Source organism: Cherax quadricarinatus, chromosome 18, assembly GCF_038502225.1.
Source record: "Cherax quadricarinatus isolate ZL_2023a chromosome 18, ASM3850222v1, whole genome shotgun sequence".
Taxonomy (NCBI): Eukaryota; Metazoa; Arthropoda; class Malacostraca; order Decapoda; family Parastacidae; genus Cherax; species Cherax quadricarinatus.
The window spans coordinates 5,924,830-5,939,775 of record NC_091309.1 but is presented as its reverse complement, the minus strand read 5'-3'; the positions used below and the strand labels follow the sequence as shown (position 1 = coordinate 5,939,775).

General features: G+C 43.4%; 1 protein-coding gene across 1 annotated transcript in view; it reads right to left on the bottom strand.

Moving 5' to 3' along the window:
- Window positions 1-13,568, bottom strand: part of LOC128689288 (uncharacterized) — a 118,810-nt gene extending 105,242 nt beyond the window's left edge. The window contains exon 1 of the mRNA XM_070086126.1: window positions 11,238-13,568. Coding sequence (XP_069942227.1) covers window positions 11,238-13,265 — 2,028 coding nt within the window. The 5' untranslated portion in view covers window positions 13,266-13,568. The remainder of the gene's footprint in view (window positions 1-11,237) is intronic.
- Between the last annotated feature and the right edge of the window lie 1,378 nt (window positions 13,569-14,946).

The window sequence follows — 14,946 nt, the reverse complement described above, 5'->3', positions numbered from 1 at the left end:
AACATGTAACATTATCTCCCCTCTCCCCACAACATGTAACATTACCTCCCCTCTCCCCACAACATGTAACATTACTTCCCCTCTCCCCACAACATGTAACATTACCTCCCCTCTCCCCACAACATGTAACATTACCTCCCCTCTCCCCACAACATGTAACATTACCTCCCTTCTCCCCACAACATGTAACATTACCTTCCCTCTCCCCACAACATGTAACATTATCTCCCCTCTCCCCACAACATGTAACATTATCTCCCCTCTCCCCACAACATGTAACATTATCTCCCCTCTCCCCACAACATGTAACATTATCTCCCCTCTCCCCACAACATGTAACATTACCTCCCCTCTCCCCACAACATTTAACATTACCTCCCCTCTCCCTACAACATGTAACATTATCTCCCCTCTCCCCACAACATGTAACATTACCTCCCCTCTCCCCACAACATGTAACATTATCTCCCCTCTCCCCACAACATGTAACATTATCTCCCCTCTCCCCACAACATGTAACATTATCTCCCCTCTCCCCACAACATGTAACATTACCTCCCCTCTCCCCACAACATGTAACATTATCTCCCCTCTCCCCACAACATGTAACATTACCTCCCCTTTCCCCACAACATGTAACATTATCTCCCCTCTCCCCACATGTAACATTATCTCCCCTCTCCCCTCAACCCCACGGCGGCAGCGGCAGCAGCGACTTCCAAGCTCCGTGCTTTTCTCCAACTACCAGAGCTACCAATGCTCCTATGATGACCTAGTTACTTGCAAAACTGCACTACCCAACGTAGCACCCAGAATGACCAAAGATTACCAACAGTGAAACCTACAAATCGAAAATAATAGAGATCAAAGGAAGACTGCACACAAACCGAAAGCAACACCCCGCTGCCAGCCGAACAACGTAACCCTAAACTTTGTATAACTACAACTTCTTCTTAACTACAACAACTCCTGTAGTATTATGAGGCGCAATCTAAGAGGAAACAGCACCAAGGCCAGCAAGAAAACACCGAAAAATCAACTATTCAACAAGTGTAGTCAGGAGGACGCTGGCCCAGCAACCACCCCACTCACCACCGCTCAAGGCGACACCACAACAATAACAACAAACATGGCTGCCACCAGCCCATCCTCCCCTCTCTTCCCCGGATTCAACCTACCAAGTAGTCTCTCAGGTATGACCAACGATCCAGATACCCTAAAGTCATGCATCTCCAACTTAGTTATTGAAAATATGAATCTTCGAGAGACGCTAACAAAACAAGACACCAGGATAACACAACTCGAGAACAAAATCCTCAGTCTTGAACAAAAGTTATCAACACCAGGAATGACTAACTGGCAAGACCATCCAGACAGTCATAGATAGCCATACCCAACAAATAATCTCTCATAATACAAAGGTTGAAGAAGCAGTAAAAGACTGGAAGAACAACTTAGATAACCAGTTCAGTGACTACTTTGCTCTCCAAGAAGATAAAACTGAACAAGATAAACTATCGGACGCAGTAATAGTTAACAGTCCACTTTTTTCCCAGTGATATGAACCAAACAAACAGTAAAGAAATTACTCTGCAGATCATAAAGGACCAAACAAGTGTTATTGTACCAGAGTCTGAAATAAAAGAAGCCAGGTTACTAGGATCTCATGGTAGAAAAAGTGTTATGCTTAGATTCCACTCACATGACAGGAAAAAAGACTTAATTATTGCATCTATTAAAGTAAAGAAAGAGGTATACATAAACGAGTGTCTTACCAAAAAACGTCAGAACCTCCTGTATAGAGTCAGAAAACTTAAGCGAGAGAATAATGACACAATACACCAATGCTTCACACGGGATGGGAAAATTCTAGTTAGGAAAACAAATGTAGGTCAACTGTACACAATCACGAACGAGAATGATCTTTCACGATTTCTCAGGGATACTAATCTTACAGAGAATAACTAAACAATGTCCAACCTAAAAGCCTACGTAGTGTAGTGTATGTTTTGCTCCATTATTGTTCAAATTTCATTGTACAATCTCTTAGTAATTAAATAATCAACTACCTCATTTTGTGATTTTACTAGTAAGCATAAGTCACCTTATGTGATTTTCTTATTTTTCTATTGTTCGCTTAAACATTAGCTGAATTGATACTTTCTCTGTCCATATTACTACCTCATATTTTTTTAAATACTATCAATTGATATTACTTACTAAAATTAATAATTATCATTTTTACTAAAATTTCAATTTACTCTTAACATTTTTGACATTTAATAACCATTACTTGTCTAATTACCTTTACCTATTTTAATACCACATTTACTATCTTAGAGTACTCTTAATTACCTTGTACTGCCATATAACCTCTAGTATAACTACCAGTGCAATATTGAATGAAATAAACATTACTTTTTCACTTTTTTTGTAATCATTATTACCTACTAAAATTTTATTAAACACCATATTTACTACCAGTCAATTTTACTTTTGTACATTAAACATTATTTTATACTTCCCATAACATTTTGTTGCCAAATTTTCAAGTTTGTATATTCAACCCCAACCTTTATATTATCCTTTGTACCTGTGTACCTGGGTACCTGTCTACCATCTTACTATCATATTATAACCAAGACATTACCATTGTTATTTTTTTACTATTATTCTTTTGGTACTTTAATTGTGAATTTTATTTTGTCAATTTAAATCTAGTTATAATCTTGATCTTGTCAACAACCTATACCAGACTCTAGTGCAATTGCAAGTACCATTTCAAATTGTATTTTTATATTATAAGTTTATATTATAATTCCTACCATCTGTCCATTTAACTTTGTTTACCATTACTTAATTTTAGTCCCTTATATATTTTCTCCTTTATTTTAGCTTTATATAACTATCCTAGTTTATATATTCACAATTGTTAAAATAATCAAGGTGCTATTCTCAGGTGCTAAAGTAGAATAAGTTCACAATTTTGCCATTATATTCCAAAGCTCATTTATTTGATTACCACTTTATTGTTCACCACAACCTATATTAGTCCCTTTTATATTATAATTTTATACTATAATTCTAACTTTAAAGAATTACCTTTATAGTACTACCTACTATCATATTCCCAAGCTCCATTATTTGATCATCACTTTATTTGTATTAGTCCCTTTTATATTGTCTCCTTTATTTTAGCTTAAAAAAAAAAACTACCTTAGCTCATTATTTTACATTTGTTAAATAATTCAGGTGCTATTTTTTAGCTTAAGACTATTTACTTTCTTTTATACTTAATTCTAACTATAGATTCACTACAAATCTTATGATTACAAGCATTGATCCTGATACCAACCTCTTATTTAATGACTTAAATGAATCAAACAGTTACTGTAATTACTACACTGCAGAACAATCAAAGGCACTTCTCAGTGCCAACAACAACATAACTATCTTTAACTACAATATCAGATCTTTAAGCAAGCATTACGATGACCTCCTAGCATTACTAAATTCCTTACATGCCAATATGTCCATCATTACACTAACTGAAACCTGGCTAAAGCCTGATAGTACAGATGTCTATGCCATTCCTGGTTACACAGCCATACACAACTGTAGGCAAGATCAACAAGGGGGTGGCACAGCTATATACTACTCAGACCAACTAGAATGTATCACTAATACTTGCACAAGGGATGAACATGGGGAATATATAATAGCTAAATTCAAATCCAAATACCTACAAAAACCTCTCACATTGATAAACATCTACAGAGTTCCACAGTCAAACATTAGCCAATTTAGTCAAAACCTAGGAAGTATGATAACTGATGCACGCATGAACAAAGATCACTTACTACTCTCAGGTGACTTCAATATAAATCTCCTGCAAGACCAGGACCCACACGTTACTGAATTCACAAACACAATGAGTAACTGTATGTTACTACCAACAGTAACAAAACCTACAAGAGTTACAGAGACTAGTGTTTCCCTACTTGACCACATCTGGACCAACACCATATCCCCTTTAAAATCAGGCATAATTACAGATAATACCACAGACCACTACCCTACTTTCCTCATAACAACTCTTGGTAAACTACCCCAAGACACTACTAAAGTCACCTTCAGACTTCACAATGAGGCAGCCATTAATAACTTCACAACAGCAGTAGCAAACATTGATTGGCACACTGAGCTAGAAATCTATACAGATATTGACGAATGTATTAATAATTTTCTAAAAAAGACCCAATACCTCTATAACAAGCACTGCCCTAAAAAAACTAAACAGATGACAGCTAAGAGACTGAACAGTCCCTGGCTAACACCCAGCATTCTCAAATCCATAAATACAAAACACCAATATGAAAAACAGTACAGAATGGGTCACATAACCAGAGACCAAACAAAACGTTACTCGTCAATCCTAACCAGCCTGATAAGAAGGGCAAAAAAATTGTATTATGAGAACAGATTATCCAACTTACGAGGTGATATAAAAAAGACCTGGAAAACCCTATCAGAAATTCTGGGAACAAAAAAGATATCACGAAATAGCGAAATAAAATTAGCAAAATCAGATGAACCCCAACTCCCACCAACAGAAACAGCAAACAGACTCAATGATTTCTTCTCCACTATAGGACAAAACCTTGCCAATAAAATCCCAAGCTCAGATACCCGACCAAATGACTACCTCACCGGCAACTACCCGAACACACTGTTCCTAGCTCCGACTAACCCATACGAAGTCTCCCTTATTATCAACGCACTAAAAAACAAGGCAGGAGATTTAAATACCTTACCGCCCTTTATATACAAAAAAGTGTCACAAGTGCTATCACCAATCATTGCAACGCTCTTTAACAAATCCATTGAATCCTCCACCTTCCCTACAGTACTCAAAATAGCAAGGGTCACCCCGATCCACAAAGGAGGAGACCAAACAGAGTTGAATAACTATAGGCCAATATCCAACTTACACCCTCTCTCAAAAATCTTCGAAAAATTAATTCATAAACGAATCTACTCCTACCTTATCTCCCAAAACATACTCAACCCCTGCCAATTTGGATTCAGGCCTAATAAAAATACTAATGATGCTATTATACACATGCTAGAACATATATACACTGCAATAGAGAAAAAAGAAGTCCCACTGGGGATCTTCATTGACTTACGTAAAGCTTTTGATACAGTTGACTATGACTTGCTCCACGTAAAATTGTCACACTATGGTATAAGAGGGCACTCCCTCAACTACCTCAAGTCATACCTCAGCAACAGAAGCCAATATGTGTACGCAAATGGGGCAAACTCTTCTGCGCAACCAATTACAGTTGGTGTCCCACAGGGAAGTGTCCTTGGCCCTCTTCTCTTTCTCCTATACATAAATGACCTTCCAAATGCTTCGCAATTACTCAAACCCACACTATTTGCAGATGACACTACATACGTCTTCTCTCACCCGAGCACAGTCACGCTAGCCAATACTGTAAATACCGAATTACAGAAAATATCTACCTGGATGAGGACTAACAAACTTACACTAAACATTGACAAAACCTACTTCATTCAGTTTGGTAACAAAGCTACAGATGTACCTCTTAACATAACGATAAACAGATCACCTATCACAAAGCTAACAGAGGGAAAATTCTTAGGAATCCACCTTGATAATAGACTCAAATTTCATACACATATACAACAAATTTCTAAGAAAATTTCCAAGACTGTAGGCATACTATCGAAGATACGGTACTATGTTCCACAGTCAGCCCTCCTGGCCCTTTATCACTCTCTTATTTACCCCTATCTCACCTATGGAATTTGTGCATGGGGCTCAACAACAATTAACCATCTCAGACCACTAATTACCCAACAAAAGGCTGCAGTTAGAATGATAAATTCTCACTACAGGCAGCACACTCCACCAATATTCAATACACTAAACCTACTCACCATACAAAACATCCATACTTATTACTGCACCTATTACATACATAGAACACTCAACTCTGATATTAACCCTCCCCTCAAACATCTCCTTGCCAACCTCAACAGAACACATGACCATAATACAAGGCACAGATCACTCTTTGATGTTCCTCGTGTCCATCTCACGCTATGCAAAAACTCAATGCACATAAAAGGCCCTAAAATCTGGAATTCATTACCTGTAAATATAAAAGAAACACTACCTGTTTATAAATTCAAGTCTCTTCTCAAAGATCACTTACTCACCCAAAACCAAATAAATACTGAATAACTGAACCTTATAAATTGTATATCTTAAATGTTTCTCACAATTATATCACATAAATGTTAAACCTAAAACCCAATCTAACTTTATTATTTTTTAAATATACTACCTAACAGAATACTCCATACGACTGAATGTACAACAATGCATGCAACCATATGACCTGTCTTTGTAATACTCACTTGTACTTTATAGTAATCTGTTTACATTAATGTTTTATCACTGATTTCATCATTGCTTAGTTAATCTTAAGTTAATTTTAAGCCAGCCCGTAATGCTATGCATAGTGTAAGTGGCTTTGGCATGCTGCTCTTATCTGCATTTTTTTGTACCTCTGTATGTGTGCTCAAATTGTTAATAAATAAATAAACAAATAAATAAATAAATAAATAAATAAGATGTATTCAACCCTGCCAAATGCAAAGTCATGAAGATCGGAGAAGGGCAAAGAAGACCGCAGACAGAGTATAGACGAGGTGGCCAAGGACTGCAAACCTCGCTCAAGGAGAAAGATCTTGGAGTGACCATAACACCGAGCATGTCTCCGGAGGCACACATCAACCAGATAACTGCTGCAGCATATGGGCGCCTGGCAAACCTGAGAATAGCATTCTGATACCTTAGTAAGGAATCGTTCAAGACACTGTACACTGTGTACATCAGGCTCATTCTGGAGTATACAGCACCAGTTTGGAACCCACACCTGGTCAGACACGTCAAGAAATTAGAGAAAGTGCAAAGGTTTGCAACAAGGCTAGTTCCGGAGCTCAGGTGTATGTCCTACGAAGAAAGGTTGAGGGAAATCGGACTGACGACATTGGAGGACAGGCGGGTCAGGGGAGACATGATAACGACATACAAAATACTGCGTGGAATAGATAACGTAGACAGAGACAGGTTGTTCTAGAGAGGGGACACAGAAACAAGGGGTCTCAATTGGAAGCTGAAGACTCAGACGAGTCAGAGGGACGTTAGGAAGTATTTCTTCAGTCATAGAGTCGTCAGGAAGTGGAATAGCCTAGCAAGTGAAGTAGTGGAGGCAGGAACCATACATAGTTTAAAGACGAGGTATGACAAAACTCTGTAAGCAGAGAGAGAGAGAGGACATAGTAGCGATCAGTGAAGAGGCGGGGCCAGGAGCTGAGTCTCGACCCCTGCAACGACAATTAGGTGAGTACACACACACAGTATTTCTTCAGCCACAGAGTAGTCAGTAAGTGGAATAGTTTGGGAAGCGATGTAGTGGAGGCAGGATCCATACATAGCTTTAAGCAGAGGTATGATAAAGCTCACGGTTCAGGGAGAGTGACCTAGTAGCGACCAGAGAAGAAGCGGGGCCAGGAGCTTAGACTCGACCCCTACAACCTCAACTAGGTGAGTACACACACACAAAACATGCACTTATATAAACACAAACATTCTCATTGGGCTATATATTTTATTATCATTATTTCTGTGTTTATAACATCACGTGTTTTACAAGTGATAACGTTTACATGGGACAATCCATTAAATGGTTGTTTACTGGACTTGTTAACCAACGTAAATACACATTACAGTGTGTCCAAGAACACCCTGTGCTGCTACAACACATGGCAAGAGAACATTGTTATTATACTAGTGTACTGCAGGTGTTTTTGACTGGTGTGATGCAGGTGTTCTTGACTTGTGCAATGCAGGTGTTCCTGACTGGTGTGGTGCAGGTGTTCTTGACTAGTGTAATGCAGGTGTTTTTTACTGGTGTGATGCAGGTGTTCTTGACTAGTGTGATGCATGTTTTTTTGACGTGTGATGCATGTGTTCTTGACTGGTGTAATGCAGGTGTTCTTGACTGGTGTAATGCAGGTGTTCTTGACTGGTGTGATACATGTGTTCTTGACTGCTGAAATGCAGGTGTTCTTGACTGGTGTGATGCAGGTGTTCTTGACTGGTGTGGCGTAATGCAGGTGTTCTTGACTGGTGCAATGCAGGTGTTCTTGACTGGTGTGATACATGTGTTCTTGACTGGTGCAATGCAGGTGTTCCTGACTGGTGTAATGCAGGTGTTCTTGACTGGTGTAATGCAGGTGTTTTTGACTGGTGTGATGCAGGTGGTCTTGACTGGTGTAATGCAGGTTTTTTTGACTGGTGTGATGCAGGTATTCTTGACTGGTGTAATGCAGGTGTTCTTGACTAGTGTAATGCAGGTGTTCCTGACTGGTGTGATGCAGTTGTTCCTGACTGGTGTAATGCACGTGTTTTTGACTGGTGTGATGCAGGTGTTCTTGACTAGTGTAATGCAGGTCTTTTTGACTGGTGTGATGCAGGTGTTCTTGACTAGTGTAATGCAGGTGTTTTTGACTAGTGTGATGCAGGTGTTCTTGGCTGGTGTAATGCAGGCGTTCTTGACTGGTGTGATGCAGGTGTTCTTGACTGGTGTGATGCAGGTGTTCCTGACTGCTGTGATGCAGGTGTTCCTGACTGCTGTGATGCAGGTATTCTTGACTGGTGTGATGCAGGTGTTCTTGACTGGTGTGTTGCAGGTGTTCTTGACTGGTGTGATGCAGGTGTTCTTGATTGGTGTGATGTAGTTATTCTTGAAAAAACACATGTTGAAAGAAACGTTATTGAAACCTGTATAGCCTAAGGTCGTAGAAATATACATTAAAATTTTCCTGGAGTTTATATAGAGTTTACCTGGAGTTTACCTAGAGTTTAGAGTTTACCTGGAGTTTACCTACAGTTTGCCTGGAGTTTATATAGAGTTTACCTGGAGTTTTCCTGAAGTTTACCTAGAGTTTACCTGGAGTTTATCTATAGTTTACCTGGAGTTTAGCTAGAGTTTACCTAGAGTTAACCTGGAATTTACCTAGAGTTTACCTAAAGTTTATCTGTAGTTTACCTGGAGTTTACCTAGAGTTTACCTGAAATTTATCTAGAGTTTACCTAGAGTTTACCTGGAGTTTACCTAGAGTTTACCTGGAGTTTATCTATAGTTTACCTGGAGTTGACAGAACAATTATAGATCTCTTAGGAAATATGTATGAGCATCTTTCCCAAGACATGTAGGTTTACCGCAGCTCATCAAGCACCGTGACCTCACAGTGACCTCGACTTTGACAGTGACCCCGGCTTGGAGAACCACCTTATCTTGTACAATTTTTCTCTTATGACCGCAGAAATATATATATATATATATATATATATATATATATATATATATATATATATATATATATATATATATATATATATATATATATATATATATTTCAACAAGTCGGTCGTCTCCCACCGAGGCAGGGTGACCCAAAAAAGAAAGAAAATCCCCAAAAAGAAAATACTTTCATCATCATTCAACACTTTCACCTCACTCACACATTATCACTGCTTTTGCAGAGGTGCCCAGAATACAACAGTTTAGAAGCATATACGTATAAAGATACACAACATATCCCTCCAAACTGCCAATATATATATATATATTAACACACTGGCCGATTCCCACCAAGGCAGGGTGGCCCGAAAAAGAAAAACTTTCACCATCATTCACTCCATCTCTGTCTTGCCAGAAGGGTGCTTTACACTACAGTTTTTAAACTGCAACATTAACACCCCTCCTTCAGAGTGCAGGCACTGTACTTCCCATCTCCAGGACTCAAGTCCGGCCTGCCAGTTTCCCTGAATCCCTTCATAAATGTTACTTTGCTCACACTCCAACAGCACGTCAAGTATTAAAACCCATTTGTCTCCATTCACTCCTGTCAGATACGCTCACGCACGCTTGCTGGAAGTCCAAGCCCCTCGCACACAAAACCTCCTTTACCCCCTCCCTCCAACCTTTCCGAGACAGACCCCTACCCCGCCTTCCCTCCACTACAGATTTATACACTCTCGAAGTCATTCTGTTTCGCTCCATTCTCTCTACATGTCCGAACCACCTCAGCAACCCTTCCTCAGCCCTCTGGACAAATTTTAGCAATCCCGCACTTCCTCCTCACTTCCCAACTACAAATTCTCTGCATTATATTCACACCACACATTGCCCTCAGACATGACATCTCCACTGCCTCCAGTCTTCTCGCTGCAACATTCACCACCCATGCTTCACACCCATACAAGAGCGTTGGTAAAACTATACTCTTATACATTTCCCTCTTTGCCTCCAAGGACAAAGTTCTTTGTCTCCACAGACTCCTAAGTGCACCGCTCACCCTTTCCCCCTCATCAATTCTATAATTCACCTCATCTTATATGTATATATATATATATATATATATATATATATATATATTCTTTCAACAATCCGCCATACCCACCGAAGCAGGGTGGCCCAAAAAGAAAAACAAAAGTTTCTCTTTTTAAAATTGGTAATTTATACAGGAGAAGGGATTACTAGCCACCTTGCTCCCGGCATTTTAGTCGCGTCTTACAACACGCATGGCTTACGGATGAAGACTTCTGTTGCACTTCCCCATGGAGATAAGAGGAAATAAACAAGAACAAGAACTAGAAAGAAAATAGAAGAAAACCCAGAGGGGTGTGTGTATATATATATATATATATATATATATATATATATATATATATATATATATATATATATATATATATTATATATATATATATATATATATTTTCCCCCCTCTCCTTTTTGTTAGTGTGACCTTGTAAATGGTCCACGTGGGACCGAAACGTCGTCGTAAGCTTCCCTCTCCTGTATACTGGTTACTTGTGTATTATACACACAACATGAATCTTACTCCTGGCTCTCTCTCTGCAGATGCCTTCCTTTCTCATCACATTGTCCAATGTTTCAAATTTCGTATATAAAGTTTAAATATGATTTTAAAACTGAGGTTGTAAAATATATGAAAAGCCTAGCTTGGGACGAATATCATCACAACAGTTTTCTCTCTCTCTCTCTCTCTCTCTCTCTCTCTCTCTCTCTCTCTCTCTCAAAATAAGGAGCAATGAAGCAACTTACCCCAAATCCCAAAACAACGAGGGTAACGAGGGTTCCTGAGGCTGCCACCACGCCCACAGCCCTCACCCACTCCCTGACGAGCCCCTCCGCCAGCAGTAGGCCTCCACGCCTCCTACCCACGCCCTCCGAGGCTTCAGCCAGGGTGAGGGAAGAACCGAGGTGGCCTCGCGTGTGGCACACATCAGCTTGTTGTTGATATGAGAGGCCGACGGTGCTTGCTTCACCGTCCTCCTCACAAGGCTCTCCACTCTCCTGGAACCTACGTATGATGTGCTCCGCACGCCCCTGCCCGCCGTAATCATCCCGCCCACGCCGCCCGCGGCACTGCAGGTGGGTGTAGGGCAAGTCCACCCGCACGTTGTCTCTGGCCACCCGCTGTTCCTCAGCCTCACTCGACTCCGCAGATTCTGGATAGAAGGAGCACAGGTCGTGGGCGTGTGGGCGCACCCGGTACGCCTGGTCGGTTTGCGGGCGGGAGCGTCCTCGGAGGGGCTGCTCCTGGGCGTGGGAGCGGGCGCGGGGGGCGTGCTGGAAGGCGTGGGTGTACGGGTATTCCCCTTGGTAAGCATAGATGTTAACATTGTCGGTTATAAGCTCACGGGATTGGTCGACTGTCGAGTCGTGGTCGACGGTGCTGGGGGCAAGACTCTGGTCGACAGCTACGTCGATGCTCTGCTCCAGGCTCTGGTCGACAGCGTAGACCAAGCTCTGGTCGACGGTGTACAGCTGGCTGGGGTCGACAGCGAAGGCGTGGTTCTCGTCAATGGTAAACACGTGGGTCTGATCGCCACCGTACACGCGGGTCTGATCGCCACCGTACACGCGGGTCTGATCGCCACCGTACACGCGGGTCTGATCGCCACCGTACACGCGGGTCTGATCGCCACCGTACATGTGGGTCTGATCGGTACCGTACACGTGGTTCTGGTCCCCACCGTACACGTGGTTCTGATCGGGGGCATGATCGTGGTTCTGTATGGCGACAAAAGCGTGCTTGTGATCGGCAATTTGGGCGAGGGTGTGATCGGCAGTGAGGGCGTGGCTTTGATCAATGCTGTGGGCGTGGCTCCTGGAGGATATGTGGGCAGTGGGGCGGGATGACGCTCGGTTCACGCCCTCGTGGGCGTGAAAGCGACCCCCACCGTGGACGTGACTGCGGCCCGCGCCGTGGGCGTGATTCCGGCCTGGAACATGGCCGCGAGTGCGTGTTGAAGGGGCGGCGTGGTTTTGAGCGGTCATGTGGGCGTGGTTTGGGGCCGTTGTGTGGGCGTGGTTTGGGGCTGTCGTGTGGGCGTGATTTTTGGCCGTTGTGTGGACGGTAGTCTTGTCCGCAGCGTGAATGTGGTTTTGCGTTGCGTGGGCGTGACTTTGAGTCGAGTGGGCGTGATTTTGCTTTGAGTGGGCGTGATTTTGAGCCGTCGCGAGGGTGTGGTTTTGCGTTGTTGCGTTGGCGTGGTTTTGCGTAGCGTGGGCGTGGTTTTGCGTAGCGTGGGCGTGGTTTTGTGTTGCGTGGGGGTGATGATTTTTATCCGTGTTGTGTGCAGAGTGGGCGTGACCCTGGTCAGCGGTGTGGGCGTGGGTTCTGGCTGAGGCCTTGCCGTGGGCGGCACCGTGACTATGGCTTCGTGCTATGGTGTGGGCGCGACTCTGGCTCCCGGTCCCCCCTTGGCTCCGACCCACGGTATGGGCGCGCCCTCGTGCTATGGTGTGGGCTATGTGGGCGCGGTTCTGATCTGGCGTGTAGGCGTGAGTTTGTAGATCGGTGCGGGCGTACTGTGCCAAGTACTCTTGTAGGGATCTCATGCACTCTGTGTCTGTGAGGGAAAGGTGGTCCTGGCATATGTGGTAGGGATCGTGGGCGTACTCGTGGCTCAGGTCGTGGGCGTGGGCGTACTCGTGGCTCCTGGTGAGGTTGCGTGCCTGTGTCCTCCTCTGGGTGTAGTTGTGGGCGTACCACATGCTGGATGAAGGTGAGGAGGAGGAAGACGTGGCGTACGACTGCAGTAGAGGCAGTTTAAACTCAGCCATATTTGTTCTCGGTACTGCTGGTCATGGCTTCTGCATGGCTTGCACGCCCGCGCTGCCATATGGCATCACACACCACATAGTCGCCCACCTTGTCCAATACACCCAGCTCCCCGAGCCCCGGCGCCCACCTAGCTGAACACCCACCCACTCGATCACAAATCACAGAGGGTAGTCCCAGGGCACAGGTCCTGAGAGAGTGGCGTGGCACCCAGCTGCCTCATAGCAGGCTTCTGAGCCGGCCGAGGTAAACAGGTGTGACACTGGTGCCACCACGGAGGAGCAGGGAGTTTTGTGCCCTCGTCTCCTTCTTCCCCTACTATATGTAGCGCTGCGTGCGTGTGTTCGTGCATCCGCACCCCCCTTCCCGCCCGCGCCTGCGTACATCGGGGCCCAAGCTCCACCCTGCTGCTGTTGCTGCTGCTGCTGCTCATACCACCGTCAATATCTGTAAGTCAACACCTCATCGCTAGGCATTCGAAGTAGAGGGGGATGTACTGTGGCAGGTGTGTGTTTGGAGGGGGAGGGAGGGAGGGGGTGGGTGGCACTGCTTCATCACTGGGGACAACACACAGTGCCATCTGTATTGATCATGAGCTCCGTAATACCTTCACTCCTCCCGCCCGTCCATCTCCGACGCCCATAGTCGCACACTGCACAGCCCGCAATTTGCTGGTCGTAAAAGTTTTTTGGCTATCGACTGCGTTGTCATCTGTGTTGAGGACCTCTCCACACGAGCACCTTGACGAATGTTGCTCGTACAGGGGGAGGGGATACTGTCAGGATGTTGCACATCCTAGGAGAATTGCTGCAAATCATGTGAAATGTGTAGCTCTCTTGCTTGTCGGGGTTAATGTTGCACATCCTGGGGGATACTTCTCTGGTGCCCTGTCGGGGTTAATGTTGCACATCCTGGGGGATACTTCTCTGGTGCCCTGTCGGGGTTAATGTTACACATCCTGGGGGATACTTATCAGGTGCCCCGTCGGGGTTATTGTTGCACATCCTGGGGGATACTCATCTGGTATCCTATCGGGGTTAATGTTACACATCCTGGGGGATACTTATCAGGTGCCCCGTCGGGGTTAATGTTGCACATCCTGGGGGATGCTCATCTGGTATCCTATCGGGGTTAATGTTACACATCCTGGGGGATACTTATTTGGTTCCTCGTCGGGGTTAATGTTGAACATAAAGGGAGATACTTATTTGGTTCCTCGTCGGGGTTAATGTTGAACATAAAGGGAGATACTTATTTGGTTCCTCGTCGGGGTTAATGTTGAACATAAAGGGGGATACTTATTTGGTTCCTCGTCGGGGTTAATTTTGCACATCCTGGGGGATACTTATCTGGTGCCTAGTCGGGGTTAATGTTGCATATCCTGGGGGATACTTAACTGGTGCCCCGTCAGGATTAATGTTGTGATGAATGGTTTGAAAAACCGACAAGTTGAAGATTGAGACACTTATGCAGCATATGGGAATCTTTATTCAGGAGAATAAAGATTCTGAATCTTTATTCCTGAATAAAGATTCCCATATGCTGCATAAGTGTCTCAATCTTCAACTTGTCGGTTTTTCAAACCATTCATCACAACTGTCAGACACTGCAGCATCATGGGATCTTCTTACAAAGAATTCTTCAACGCTTGTTCAACCTTTGGACAAAGACCTACTTCGGCTA